We start from the raw sequence: 15,777 nt of genomic DNA on the forward strand, positions 1-15,777 counted from the left end.
AAACTTAAATAATGAATGAGTGGGAGTTCCAGTATGAAAAAGAAAGTAAAGGAGGTGATGTCCAAAAGCGTTATTAACAGCACTTGCAAGACATGGTTAAAGGTCTTAGAAACAACTCCGGCAATGAGCAAGGGTTTATCAACCAAACCATTGCAGAGATCAAAAAGGATATCTCCACCTCGGACATGAAGAAGAAGGCGATTTGTGTTCAAAAGCTGACATATCTCCAAATGTTTGGCCAAGAAGTCGACTGGTCTGGATTCCACGTCATAGAGCTTTCTGCAAAGCAGTCATTCTGGATGAAGAGAGTCGCTTATTTGGCTGCACAGACGTGTTTACACCAAGACGACGACGTCCTTATGTTGATCACAAATCAATTGAAAAAGGATCTTCAGGGCACCGCTTATGAGTCATGCAATGCTTGTGCCTGTTTCTCAGCTATTGTGAATGAGTCTTTGGCTCGTGACTTGGCTGCGGAGTTGGTCAAATTGCTCACATCGGGGAAGGACTTTTTGAGAAGACGGGCGTGCTTGATGATGTATCCGATGTGTAAGGAATATCCCGATGCTTTAAGGCCATCATTTGCTGCTATGAAATTGAAACTGAAGGATGAGGAACAGACGGTAATAGCAGCCGCTTGTGTGTCCTTTGTGGAATTAGTGAAACATGACCCCAAACAATACATCTCCCTTGCGCCAATTCTCTATGAAACTATTAAGAACCCAATGAATCAGAGCAACGACATGTTGATGACAAAGGCTATTAAGATACTTGGGATGCTAGCTTCTGTTGAAATCAGACTTGCTAAGATCTTGGTTGAACCGTTCAATCAGTTGCTTGCGAGTAACATCACAATGACTGTGTTATATGAATTGATTAACGCATGTATCACGGGGCTGAACAAACACGTTCCAACCATGAAGACATGTCTTGGGAAAATCAACATGATGATTCAAGACACAGAGGGCAATATCAGATTCTGCGGTCTTAAATTACTCGGGTTTATGATGACCAAACACCCGAAGGCTGTTATAGAAAGCAGAGATACTGTGCTTGCGTGTTTGAGTGACCCTGACGATTCACTGAGAAGAAACGCACTTGAGTTGTTGATAGGGATGGTCAACAAGAAGAACATTTCCGAGACGGTTGACCGATTACTAGTGATAGTTGAAAAGTCTGAGAACTCGTATTACAGAGATGAGTTGTTTATGAAGATCATTGAAATTATTAAAAAGGACAACTACGACAATGTCACTGATTTTGAATGGTATTTGAAACTCCTTTCAAGACTTTCAACACAGAAACTGGAACAAAGTGTCTTCAATGTAGTATCTCAAGAGTTCTCGAATATCATTGTGAGAGTACCGGATATCAGACTCTTTGGTATTACTTTACTGAAGACTATCATCACGTCGAATAACTTCTTACAGATGGCTAGTGGAGCAAGTTTGCTTGTGGAGAGTGCGTGGTGTGTTGGGGAGTATTGCTATTACTTGACTTCAGAAGACACGTTGTCGACACTGAAACACTTGGTGTCTTGTAAACACACGTCGTTGGTACCAGAAATCCAAAGTGCTTTCTTGGCTGCTGCACTGAAAGTGTTCATTGAAGTTGTTGACCCAAGAGACCCGGCTGATATTGAAGAAGCTGATGACGACGATGAAGTGAACTCGATTACTAAGACGCAACTGTCTGATGACGATTTGACGAACTTGATTGCAGAGATAGATGCTTCATTGACTCCATTTGCACAGAGCACTCATCTTGAAGTGCAAGAGAGAGCGTGCTTCTTCTTGGCTATATTGAGACAATTTGAAACATTGAGAGAGCAACACATTGATATCATTAAGGAACTGAGATATTTGAACAATGAAGTGCTTCTCCCTGTCAATCCAAAAGCACAAAAACTGATTGAGCCACCAGAAGATCTCAACTTGGACGAGGTGATCAACCCTGAATTTGAAGAAGCTGGGAAAGAAGAGACGATGGACTCGAACCTCTTTGAAGGGTTTGAAGACAAGACGGTCAAAGTGTCCAAGTCGAAGTCCGTGAAACACGGGAATGCGTTTTACATAGACGACGATAACGATGATGATATGTTTGAAAGAGACGAAGAAATTAAGGTGGACATGCAACCTGTAGAAATTAACACGGAACCGACTGCGGGTGAAGGACTGACTGCTGAAGAAGAGTTAAGAAAGGCGTTTACGTTATCGAAGAAGAAGAAAGGGAGTTCGAAAGGGAAGAAAGGGAAAGTAGCTGGAGAGGTGATGCCAAGCCTTAAGAAGAAAGACGCGATAGAAGAGAAAATGAAAGAGAAGGACAAGTTGGCACAAATTGATTTGAACGATCCGGTCAAAGAGGAGGAGCTTCTTGCGCTTCCGAAGCATCGCAGTGAGAAGACTTCACAAGTCTCTGTTGCGCAACAAAATGTGCAACGGATGGAAGGTGGAAAAGATCTTTGTAAGAACAAGGCGTTTGGTGTGAAGTATTTACTGAAGACGAATAAAAAGCACCCAACGAAAGTGATGGTACAACTTGAAATTGAGAACTTCACCGAATTTAAGACAAACGTCTCTGTTGTCATCAACCAAAGCACTTTATATAACATCGACTCTATTAGTCGAACAACTCCGATTCCAGTTGGGGGGATCATTGGTGTCACTTGTATTGTCGACTTGAAGAAAGTCACCTCTGCTGTGGTCAAAGGCGCTATCCAATGCCCAGCAGCTCAAGTGGCATCGAATGTCCAGATCAAAATCCCGGCTTCTACCTTCATAATAGGAGCCGCTTTGGATAAGAAAGGACTCACAGACATCGTTAAAACAAAGAAAATGATTTCAATGGCTTACTCGGTACCGGAAGACACAAAATTGGACCAACAAGCACTCATGGAAAGCTTACAGTTACTCCCAGTTAAAGACTCGAATGGGAAGATTTGGTATGGAAACACTCTTAAGGGAGATGACTTAGCAATTTTATTGACTAAGAAAGAAGGGAAAATTGGATTTGACTTGAAGACCACTGACAAGGTGGCGGGTGACTCTATTCTCAAGCAAATCAGAGAAAGTGTTGGAATCAACTAAGTCACTTTTTTATTAGTATGTTATTATATATATATAGTTATAGACTTCTATCTCTTATATAGTATTTTTAATAGTAAAGATTACAAAAACACAATCATTATTATTTGAATGGAAAACACACAAAAATCACTTTATGAGAATTCCTCGCTTCCTTTCTCATCATCGAAATATTCATCCTGCATTTCATCTTCTTGTTTGACATCTTTCACTTCACTCTCTTCTTCCTCTTCGTCATTTTCATCTTTTGTTTCGATTTTAACATCGACTTCCCCTTTGGCGAGTTTCTCAGTTTGTTCAATCATTTTCCCTAAGATGTCCCAGTTGATTCGTGAACTTCTTTTCTTCAGTTGTTCGGACATAGCCTCTCCAAACGTCGAATGATTCTTTTTGGTCTTTTTATCTCTCTTCTTGCGTATGGGCTGGTCTTCACCATCTTCGACACGTTTCTTCTCCTTCTCAAGAAACTCTGCGTTCAGCTCTTCCCATATTTGTTTCCGTTTTTCGGCTTCGGTATCATCGAGAAAATATCCGTCTAACTCCGAATCAAACGCAGCACAGTCTCCGACTTGGCACTCTCCCTCGTCGACTCCTTCACTCTCAAAATCGTCTTCTTTGATCTTTTGAACGTCAACCAACTTCTCTACATCAAATTTTTCACCTTCAAGCCCAACGTCCTTCGCACTCTTCCCTTCCAAACTGCCGAGGTTGATTGGTTTCTCGTCGATGTTTTTACACCCCATGATCTTCTCGACTTCTCCTCCAATCAACGTCGCGATTTCCTCTGTTAGTTTCTTATCTTCAGCAGCTTCATATTCGTCACAATTTCTTTTCCGCTTCTTCAAAGGGACATTTGCTCCTACTACTTCTCTTGCTTTGTCTTTCAGTCGATTTTGTGTGTAACTGGGGGGATTACAGTGCGTCGTCGAAGTGTCTTCTTCGTTCAGTTGTTCCAATGTCAAATCGGCCGATGGCGTTCGAAGAAACTCTTTCAACCTGACTCTAACTGTTGTAGTCGACAATCGAACCACATGAACGATCTCTTCAAGTGTTCTTGGCTCGTTGTGAAGTCTTCCCGCAAGATACAAAGCGACGCCACAAATCCCACTTGGTCGTCTGCCATAGTGCATCCAGTCTCTGTTCATCCTTTGACATATTCTCATTGCAGTTCGAACGACGTCCGCTGTTTTCTCAAACGCCAAATCCTCTCCAAATCGTTGTAAGTACAAGCAAGGGTCGACAAAGGGCAAGTCGAGTTTTAACTCCTTACAAAAGTGAATAAATGTCCTTCCTAACTTCCTCACAGATACATGCAAAACATCCGCAAAGTCTATAAGTAAATGATCCGTTCGTTCTCTTCGACAGATGATATACAGACACGCTCCAGCACTGTAAGCAACTCTCCGACCTTTTGTTATCCCACGCTGCATTGCTACTCGATAGAGTCTCTCACCACTTTCAATGTCACTACTCTTCATTTTAAGCATCTCACCAACTCGGCGAATGGCCCGCATCTGGCGCTCAACATCGTACCGCCGTCGCTCCGTTTCACCAAACTGCGTGCCGGCAAGTCTCTTCCGACCACCACTCTCGTCAAATTGGAGCTCCGCAATGAGCGCACCACAATCGTCAAGCACCAACCCACAATCTTCACAAATTGTACTCCCATTCTCTTTCCTTAAGTTTTTGGAATGACATTCTGGACATGTTCTGCTCCCGTCTTTCGATTCATCAAGACCTATTTCGGGTGCTTCGTTGTCTGAGTCACTCATTACTTTTTACAGTTCATGTTCCTTTGTTATTTTTATATTATATTATTAATATTTATATTAATACAATATAGTTTATTATTTATTATTTCTTTTTATAGTGAATAAATAAAATTTTTAATATATATTTTTTAATAGTATTTCAAATTATTTGAATAAAATTTGAGTTTTATCATCTTTTCAATCATTTTAGGTTTTGTTTAATTGTTTTATTGTTTTACAAATAACTAAATTTTTATAGTTATTTTATTATTACTTATATATAAATGTTTCTTCTTTGTGCTCATCAACATTATAATTTTAGATTTGTTTGTTCCACTAAAATATTTAAACCAATTTTTTTAGTTCTTGACAAGATGAATTATTTTAAAAAATTGGTTTATGTTATGAGTTCCAAAACAAAAACAAATTCTATATATATAGTAAAAACAAATTATATTATGAAACTATAAGTGTATATTTTTTATTTATAGAAGAAACCCTTTTTATGTTTTTCTTACTCAGCCAACACACTTTTCATCCTTTTTGAATGATGAGTAAATAATTTTCTTTTCACGTCTTTTTCTTTTAGATTTACTCAAGAAAACGAGTAAATAAAGTAATAAAACATTAAAAAAACGGACCAAAGCACATTCAAGAAATAGACAAGGGTTTTTGTTTCAATTAAAAAATTGATGAAAACACTGAAAAATACAATGAAGCCAAACTACGTACCAACACCATTTGCAAGAACACAGGCTGTTGTTGAGACGCTTCTTAAAGATGGTACTCCTGTTCTTCTCGAAGGCAAGTCGGGATGCGGGAAAACTTCTCTGTTGAAGCATATTTCAGAACAACAACACAGCAAAATGTTGTCTGTGCACTTTGGTGACGACATTGACTCGAAGGCACTTATCGGGTCTTACATCACAAGTGATTCTTTCAGTGAATTTAAATGGAAAGATGGCTCTCTCACAACCGCCGTAAAAGAGGGTTTATGGTTCTTATTAGAAGACGTCGACACTGCACCTGGCGATGTCATTTCCTTAATCACTTCGTTACTTAAAACGCGAACCTTTTTCATTCCAAATCGCAACGAAACCGTCACTGTCCACTCCAACTTCCGAATATTAGCAACACGAACATTACATAAAGGAGGAATGCGAGTCAATCAATTCCACAACGCACTGTCTTCCTATTTCTCTTTAGTTGCTATGCCTGACATCAAAATAGACGATTTGGAGAGTTTACTGAATACCATGTTTGGGAGAGTGAGTGTGTTAATTCCAACTATGATTAAAGTCCACTTCACTCTTGAAACCCTTGGCGTCGAAGTATCATTGAGACAGTTACTCTCACTCTGCCAAAGAGTTCAAGAACAGATTCCAGTCGAGACAAAGATCAACATAGCTACAACACAAATGAAACATATCATCCTTTTCGAATGCGACAACGTCTATCTTTCAAACACATTGGACAAAAGAGTCGGCGTCTTAGAAAAAGTTGCTCGAACAATCGAAATACCATCAATCACTTTCATGCTCGATGGGTATAAACCAGAACTTACGACAACAAGAGATACATTACAAATAGGACACGTCATCTTGAAGAAGAACCCCCCTATCATCCCGCCACCCCCACAAAGCCCTTTCCCATTTTCACAGACACAACACTCTCTCTGCTTATTGGAGAAGTTGGCGGACTGCGTGAAGAACGAAGAACCCGTCCTTTTAGTTGGAGAGACTGGTACAGGGAAGACTACTATGGTGCAACAATTGGCGACTTTATTGAATCAAAAACTCGTGGTATATAACTTGAATCAACAGACTGAGTCGAGTGACTTGGTTGGTGGGTTTAAACCAGTGCAAATGAAGTTATTGTGTCATCCCCTTCGAATTGAATTCATTGAAAAGTTCAATCAAATATTTGCTCAAAGTAACAATGAGAAGTTTTTATTACAACTTGATGCGGCGTACGAGAAACAAGACTTTGGCAGATTTCTCACGTTGGTCTTAAAAGCATGTGAAATGGCAGCATCTAAAATTTCTCAATTGGAAACTACTGAACGAGAGAATTGGCGGAAGATTGAGAACAAAGCGCGGAAGTACAAAGAGCAGATCACAAACAAACAAGGAGGGTTTGCATTCAGTTTTATTGAAGGTGATTTGATCACTGCATTGAGGAATGGTCACTGGATCTTACTTGATGAAATCAACTTGGCGTCACACGAGACACTGGAAAGAATATCTGGACTGTTGGACGGAGAGTCGATCTTATTGACTGAAGTGGGAGATGTCACCCCAGTGCCACGAAACCCTAATTTTAGACTCTTTGCGAATATGAACCCTCCAACAGATGTTGGGAAAAAAGACTTGTCGCCGGGAATCAAGTCCCGATTCCATCCAATTCAGTTTGACGAAATTATTAAAGAAAATGACTTGGAGATGCTTGTGAATGACTATTTGAAACGAATTGGTGTCACCCCTCCATCGAAGAAGATTGTCGAGTTCCACTTGCAAGCAAAGAAATTGGCGAAAGAAGAATTAGTTGATGGAGCCGGACAACGCCCACTGTTTTCGTTGAGAACCCTTTGTCTTGCTTTACAATATATCACCGATGTCAATGGGTTCTTTGGATTTGAAAGGAGTTTGTACGAAGGTATTTCGATGTCTTATTTGACTCAACTGAGCAGAGAAAGTTACCCCATAATGGAGAATATGATCAATTCGATGTTTACTAAATCGAATAACAGTGGGTCTATTCCTAAGAACAAAAGTTATGTCCAATATGGCGGGTATTTCATTGAACAGGGTTTGGAGGTACCAAGACTTGATGAGAAGTACATTTTGACAGAAACGACACAGAAGAGACTTGAAAGTATCGCGAGAATTGTCATGTCGAAGCGATACCCTATTTTACTCCAAGGACCAACTTCTGCTGGTAAAACTTCATTAGTCGAATATTTAGCTCACGCGACGGGGCATAGAATGGTCAGAGTGAATAACCATGAACAAACAGACGTTCAAGAATACCTTGGGAGTTATGTCCCAACAGAAGACGGGAAATTGGTGTTCCAAGAAGGGATATTGGTTGAAGCAGTGAGAAAGGGATATTGGATTGTACTTGATGAACTTAACTTGGCACCTTCAGAGGTGTTGGAAGCACTGAATAGACTTTTGGACTTCAACAGAGAACTGTATATTCCTGAGACGCAAGAGGTGGTCAAGCCCCATCCACAGTTCATGTTGTTTGCGACGCAAAACCCCCCAAATACGTATGGAGGAAGAAAACATTTGTCACGTGCGTTTAGAAATCGATTTATTGAATTACACTTTGACGAAATACCTGAAAATGAACTGGAAATTATTATTGAAAAAAGAAGTCAGATTCCACCAAGTTATTCAAAGAAGTTGGTCCAAGTGCTTAAGGACCTTCAGAAGCAACGCTCAATGACACAGTTCTTTGGAGGAAAACATTCGTTTATTACACTCAGAGAGTTGTTTAAATGGGCTGACAGACATGCGAGTAGCTATGAGGAATTGGCGAGAGATGGGTACTTTATAGTAGCCGAGAAGATGAGAACACAAGAAGAAAAGAATGTCATTCAGAAGGTTATTGAAGATGATCTGAAGGTGAAAATAGACTTTACCACTGTGTATGAATGTAAAGAGTTTGTTGAAGCATCGAAGCTGTGTCCGGAAATCGTGTGGACTCCTTCAATGAAACGACTCTTCTGCTTAATTGTTGAATGCGTCAAAAATAAAGAGCCCGCACTTCTTATTGGAGAGACGGGTACGGGGAAGACAACGGTGTGCCAAATTTTGGCCAAAGTATTGAACAACAGACTGAGAATATTGAACTGCCACCAACACACGGAAACTGCTGATTTCATTGGAGGTATGCGACCAGCTCGAAATAAAGACCAAACGACTTTTAAGTTACACAAAGCGTTGGAGACGTTGTTAAAGACGACAGGAACGTTACAAGAGTTGTTAATTATTTATCAAAAGAATTATAAGAGTTACCAAAAGAATGAAGTGGAAGACATAGAGAGTTTATTGAAAGAGTATAAAATATTATTTAAGTGGTATGATGGACCTTTAATAGAAGCAATGAAGACGGGGGAGATGTTTTTGATTGATGAAATTAATATGGCGGAGGATTCTGTTTTGGAAAGAATCAATTCAGTGTTAGAACCTTCAAGAATGATGACCATTGCAGAGAAGACGTCAACAGAGATAGAAGAAGTTGTTGCGAATGATACTTTTAGAATCTTTGGAACAATGAATCCCGGTGGAGACTTTGGTAAAAGAGAGCTGAGTCCTGCTATGAGAAACCGATTTACAGAAATCTATGTCAAGTCGTTTGAAGCAGAAGGAGACTTGTTACTGATTGTCCAACAGAAGATCAATGAACCAACAGAGAAGAAGTTTGCGGCTGCTATAGTCAAGTTCTTGATGTGGGCGGAGAAGAAATTTGGGAAGAAAGTGTCAGTCAGAAATTGCCTAGCGTGGACTGATTTTATGAATTGTTGTACGAGTATACCATCACCTCTTGTTCGATTCATCCATGCAGCTCATTTAGTAGTGATTGATGGTGTTAAGGATGAAGTAGGGAAAACAAATGCGGAGTGTTTGATAGCATTGAATGAGGCATTGGTGACTATTGGAGAGAAATTGGAAGACTCTATAGTTCAAGAGATGTCGATGCAACCAACTTTGAGTGTTGGACCAACCAACATCAGTGTATCAGACTTCACTATCACAGCAAATGGTCCAATTCAAAAACAAGACAATTACTGCGTGGAGGCGCCAACTACTACTAACAACATACTTCATTTATTGAGAGCGTTGGTACTCCATAAATCGATATTAATGGAAGGATCTCCTGGAGTTGGAAAGACGACGATAATAGAGATATTATCATCAATGTTAAACATTCCATTGTTTAGAATCAATCTGTCTGAACACACGGACATTAGCGATTTACTTGGAACGGATCTCCCACTTGAAGGAAGCAGTGGAGGATTTGGATGGTGTGATGGATTGTTACTGAGAGCGATGAAAAGTGGATCATGGGTGTTACTCGATGAACTCAACTTGGCTTCACAAAGTGTATTGGAAGGTCTTAATTCGTTGTTGGATCACCGAGCAACTGTATATATACCAGAGATCAATATGGAAGTGAAATGTCCACCGACATTTAGACTGTTTGCAAGTCAGAATCCACTTGGAGAAGGGAGTGGAAGAAAGGGATTGCCACAATCGTTTATAAACCGATTTACATCAGTGTATGTCAATAAGATGACTGAAAGTGATTTGAAATTGATTGTCGAGAAAATGTATCCAATGATTCCAGTCGAACTGAGAGAGAGTCTTATAGACTTTGTGGGGCAACTTGAGAATCAAGTGTGCTGTAAAAAGAATTTTGGGAGACGTGGAGAGCCGTGGGAATTCAATTTAAGAGATGTTTTGAGATACTGTAAATTGTATTCTGAATATTCACAACGTATTGATACTGATACAATGAAAGGAAATATGGACACACTTGGGTTTATATTCACTGAAATCTTTAAGGGAAGATTTAGAGATGTTGTTGATATACAAAAAGTCGAAGAGCTCTGGAGAAGTTGCTTGTCACCAAAATACAAAGAGATGTCGATGGAATATCACAATGATATTCACATTACTCCGGAGAGATTTATTATTGGAGAAGTGGAGGTGTCGAGAACTGTTAATAGAGATACAACAAACTCAGACAAATATATATTACCAACACATGTTGAATCGATGAAACAAGTCATGAAGGGTATTAATCATAACTGGCTCATATCACTTATTGGAGACTCACATTGTGGAAAGGCGACGTTAGTGAGGAATGTTGCTCAACTATGTGGAAGTGTTTTAAAAGAGTTTTCGATGAACACAAGTGTTGACACGATAGATCTCATTGGTGGATATGAACAACTCGATTTTGAAAGACACAGAAGATCATTTTTGGAAGACCTTCGAGATTACATGAAATTGGTTACAAACAAGGAAGCGTTATCAATCTATTCGACATTGGAGAGGTGTACTAAAGTGTCTGAAATTGATAGGAAACATGATTGTATCTTCTCATCAACTGAAATGAATATCATTAAAGGGTTAATTAAAGTACTTAACGATGAATATTTCCAGTCTGAAATAACACGAATAGAAGTGACACAACAGAAGAAGTCGATTGGTTCATTTGAATGGGTGGATGGTATTGTAGTGAAGTGTATGAAACGTGGGTACTGGTTGTTAATGGAAAATGTCAATTTCTGTAACCCGACTGTACTTGACAGACTTAATTCACTCTTTGAACCAAATGGGTACTTAGTGTTAAATGAACGCGGTGTTGATAGTAATGGCATTCCAATCATCGTGAAGCCCCACAACAACTTTAGAGTCATCTTTACATCAAATCCAATGAATGGAGAAATATCACGAGCTATGAGGAATAGAGCGCTTGAGTTGTATGTACCCCAAATTCGTGAGATAGACGCACAACGCATGTTAACTGGATTTGGAGTGTCTTTACAAACAGCGAAAAAGATGATAGCAATACATCTAAAGACGGAGAATATGACGTTTTTGCATTTGATGAGATGGGCAAAGTATGTCGGGAAGAATGGAGAGAGTGCGATGAAAGAGGGATTTGACATCTTCTACGTCCAAACTAAATCGGATTTAAATGAACAAGAGAAGTTAAGAAACATTTACTTGAATCAACAAGATATTGAATGTAATGAATATGAGAGTGTTGTATTCAAATTGTTTGCACAAGCCACAATATGCAATTTGAATGTGTTTGAGGAGAATGTGTCGATTGGAAATTTGATGAATCAAATGTCACAAATCATCCCATTAATATGTGATCAAGTGCCACAAAATGCAATGGAAGTTGACTATTTTTCATTGAAGAATGTCATTGTTAACACGCTGAAAGATGTCAAATTTGAATCGACGATGAAGTACAAAGAATACATTTCAATGGTGTTGTATTTACTTGATGATATTGATCGAGTCAATTACTTGAGTTTGTTGCAAAGCATTGAAGGTGGAGAGAACATCATTGTGTATATTCAAAACGAGAACTTAATAAGACAACATTCAAGTCGACAAATTCGAGGGATGTATGCACTCTATTTGTTAATGAAACGTGAAGAAGAAAAGGTGCGAGTTGAAGAGAATGGCAAAAGTATTCTCTCGAAGTCATACAGAAAGATTGGGAACGTCTATTCGAAGTATTTGGTCATTGAACAGAACTATAACGAATTTTTGGAATTACTTGATAAAACAATTTGTGAGTTACACACTTTGGACGAACAAACACAATATTACGTTCTTTCACTTCGAGTACTTTTTGGTGTTGTGGGAATGAATGAAAATTTACAATTAGAACGATATATTATCTTATGTGTGATGCTTAGAAGTTTACATCCGACATATCAAACACTTACAAACGACTTGTTTGCCCGTTTCAATATTGATGAATCTTTCATTGGATCTTTATGGTCTGGGTTTTCAAGTTCGTTATATCCCAAACAACCCACTCGGTTATCTGAAGTACTTAAAATATGCGGAGAAAGGTATGGAAAGAATGATGTCAAGATATTATCAACGTTAATACAGAAGAGTTATACAGATGAAGAATTTGAGTTGACGAAGCCACAAATAGAAAAGGAAACAATGTTGACACCACTGTACGACTTTTTAGTGAATCTTCAAGTTGTATCACAAGTCTTAAATGGAGTAGAGTGCACTGCAAATCCTTTGGTCCACTTCTTCCAGACTGTTTCAAAGGAGAATTCTATATATACAATTCCAATGATAATGAAGGCACTTGACTCGTTGTGGAAGAACCACCCTGATTTGCCATTCTTACCAAAGTCAAAGCAATTAAAAGGCGTGTCTTTGCTCTACCAAAGTGTTATACCTAGAGCACGAGCACATTTTACATCAAAAGAAGTGTTGGATGTCTTACCAATTTCGATGCAATTTAACTTGCTTAAAGATATTAAGAACATCTCATTCTCTTCAACAAATGATGTCACTGATATCATTAATAAATTACTAAATATCGTTCACAACACATTGACTGAGATGTTTGCATCAATTGTACAACAAAAGTGTGATATGTCTGTCTCTTTGAATTTGATCAGTCGTAAACTTAATGGACTTTACAACGAGACTATTCAAACGGTTTGTGGAAACTCAGAGAAAGAGGAGAGTGCAAATTTGTTTAAATATGGTAGTTTCATGTACCAAGCATTTTCTATTCCATGCATCGACCCAATGGAGTTCCCAAAACATTTCATTTCTGTTTCAAATGAACGTATTGAAATAATTAGTAATCAGATCGAAAGTGTCATTAATTTACAGAGTCATGTATTTGGAAAAGGGTTTGAGCGGATACTAAACTTTTTGGAAATGTCGAGAAATACTGTTCGAAGTGGAATGAAGAAGTACGAAGAATTCAACAAGGAAAGAATTACAGAACAAAAGTTTGAGAACTTGTATCAGGAATTTGTATTGTTTTCATCATCGAATGGAGACTACTTGAAGATCAAAAGACTGTATGATGATATTGAAAATGTCAATGAAGTTGCTCAACTCATTCGCATCATTACACAAGAAACAATGTGGCAAGAACAGACTGAATTTTTCATAGAACATATTCAGAAGGATTATCCCTTATTCTTAGATTTGACTATACCCGTCTTGTTTGGGCTTTATTTACTTAAGACTGGTCTTCGAATTGGTTTGTATAAGAAGATAGTTTTGTACTTGCGAAATGAAAAGACTGAACTGTTACTTAAAAGTGTTATTACATTCCCAGTGAATTCTAATATGATACAAGAACAAGCAAAATGCATTGGAGACTTCATTATCCAACACATTGAAGAGAATAAGAATGTCCAGAACAGTGAATTAATTAAAATAGTGTTGGTCAATGTTATTCGAGAGATGTGGGGTGACAAAGCTGGTGCGATGAAAGTGATCTCATTGTTGCTTCATTTGATGACTACACTCAAAAACGCGGAAGATGAAGAGAAAAGAAAGATCATAGAGGAAGAACAAGTGACTTATAAATATACAACTAAGACGAATCAACTTGCTGTGGATGAAGATAAAGAAGAAGAAGAGTATAGAGCAGAGTTTCCGGACTTCTTTGCTGATGTTCAAGACTTATTAAAAACACAGAGTCTTTCAATGGAAATAGAAACGAAAACGAATGAAAATAAGAAGAAGAAGGCAAGAGTTTGGATGAGTGACTCTGATATTCAGTTTATTATGAAACTCATTTCTAAGTTACTAAAAGCACAGAAATGCCAAGAAAGCTTTGAGGAGATGTATGAGACAAGGAACAAAATATTTAAAGAGATTTTGGACGAGTTCTTCGACACAAGAGATCTGCCACTTCCAAAGGAATTTGATTGTATTAGTTCTCCATTCCATAACATTTTCATAGACAAGAAAGTAGCTATTTTAAGTCAGACGAAGGCGGAGAGAACGATTGATTTGAACAAAGATGGGAGTGTTTATGAAGTCAACGAATTGCTTAAAAAATTAGAACCGTTGTGTACACATGTCTTGAAGTTGTTAGAGGAATTCCCAGAGAATGAGATGTTAGTGAAGATCCTTTCTATTATAGAGAGACTGAAGAACTTCCCAAAGACAGACCCTCTCATGAGATATTTGATAGTCCTCCACATCTTGTTTGGTGAGCTTCAAAATTGGGAGACGGTAGCTGCGAAGTATGTTTCATTACGAGAAGAAATGAATGTGGTTGCTACTATAATACAGAAGTGGAGATGTTGGCAGTTGAAGAGTTGGGATAAAATGACGGAGAGTCTGAATGAAGATCAACTGATTCAAGCCCGGGCGTGGTTTGTTAATGTCTGGAAGATGGTAGATGAGATGGTGAACAATGAAGTCGACGAACAAATAGAATTGGGCTTTTTGGAATCAATGAATCAATTTATGTATAAGTGCACGTATGGACAATTTGAAGAGAGACTTAAAGTACTTGGCATAGTTATTCAAATATGTGAATGCTCTGAAAATCGAAATGCACGATTTGGGAAGGTTAAGGTGATGTTGACGCAAATCCGGGAATACTACAATGTCTTTGTATCGAGAATTAAAGAAGACATAGACAGAGAGACTAAACCTGTTGAGACTAAAATTAAGGAGTTTGTGAAACTGATAAGATGGAATGATATTAACCATGAAAAGATCAAAGACCAAGTGGAGAAGTCGAACCGGAAATTGAATGGATTTAAAAGGGAGTATGATGACATTTTGAAGAAGAATGTACAATTTGTTGTTCAAAGTCAGACGTTTGCGAACACCACGAGCGCTACTGATAAAGCGTTGGGACCCATCTTTAAAGAAATACATAAGAGTGAAAAGATCAAGAAGACTGTGGATTCAAAGAAGAGAACGGACAATATCGGTTATTTCATTAATAAAATTGCTGTGTTGGAAGAGAATACCATTCGAGTGTGTGTTGAAGAGAAGATGAGTAAAGAGAAGTCGGGTGTTGTATGGCTTGAGGAAGTCGAAAAAGAGTTGATTGGCCGTGTTGTAGAACTTCAGAATTTAACAGGAAAGGAAGGTGTGAAGACAAAGAAAAGAGCCCTTTTGGACGCGTTAGAACTGTTTGAAGTACTGAAGTTGCCACACTCAAGAAAGTCTGTCAAAGTCGAAGAAGTCGTTTTAGAGAGTGTGTTACGAAGGAACTACAAATTGGAAGGAGAAGATGATGTCATTAAAAACGTTAACGAGTATCATTACCGAACTTTAAGTAAATTGGAATTGTTTAATAAGACTAAAGTGACTCCATCGAGTGATTTGAATGCCAAAGAAATTGAATACATGCAAGGGTTTGTCTACAATTTGTATTCCATGTGTTTA

The 15,777-nt window shown here is 38.4% G+C and overlaps 3 protein-coding genes across 3 annotated transcripts; 2 read left to right on the forward strand and 1 right to left on the reverse strand.

Moving 5' to 3' along the window:
• Window positions 1–92: 92 nt before the first annotated feature.
• Window positions 93–3,086, forward strand: EIN_378020 (AP-3 complex subunit delta-1, putative; the record flags this gene model as incomplete). Its single annotated transcript, XM_004182815.1, has 1 exon — window positions 93–3,086. One exon carries the CDS (start codon window positions 93–95, stop codon window positions 3,084–3,086), a length of 2,994 nt encoding a protein of 997 aa, XP_004182863.1.
• Window positions 3,087–3,217: 131 nt separating this feature from the next.
• On the reverse strand, window positions 3,218–4,855 carry EIN_378030 (transcription factor IIIB 70 kDa subunit, putative; the record flags this gene model as incomplete). Its single annotated transcript, XM_004182816.1, has 1 exon — window positions 3,218–4,855. The coding sequence occupies one exon, from the start codon at window positions 4,853–4,855 to the stop codon at window positions 3,218–3,220; it is 1,638 nt and encodes a 545-aa protein (XP_004182864.1).
• A 671-nt stretch (window positions 4,856–5,526) lies between these two features.
• On the forward strand, window positions 5,527–15,775 carry EIN_378040 (midasin, putative; the record flags this gene model as incomplete). Its single annotated transcript, XM_004182817.1, has 1 exon — window positions 5,527–15,775. A coding segment is annotated over one exon (10,249 nt), but the record flags the coding sequence as incomplete, so codon positions are not given.
• Window positions 15,776–15,777: the final 2 nt, after the last annotated feature.

The sequence above is a fragment of the Entamoeba invadens genome, assembly GCF_000330505.1.
Source record: "Entamoeba invadens IP1 unplaced genomic scaffold scaff_1105074724957, whole genome shotgun sequence".
Classification (NCBI taxonomy): domain Eukaryota; phylum Evosea; order Mastigamoebida; family Endamoebidae; genus Entamoeba; species Entamoeba invadens.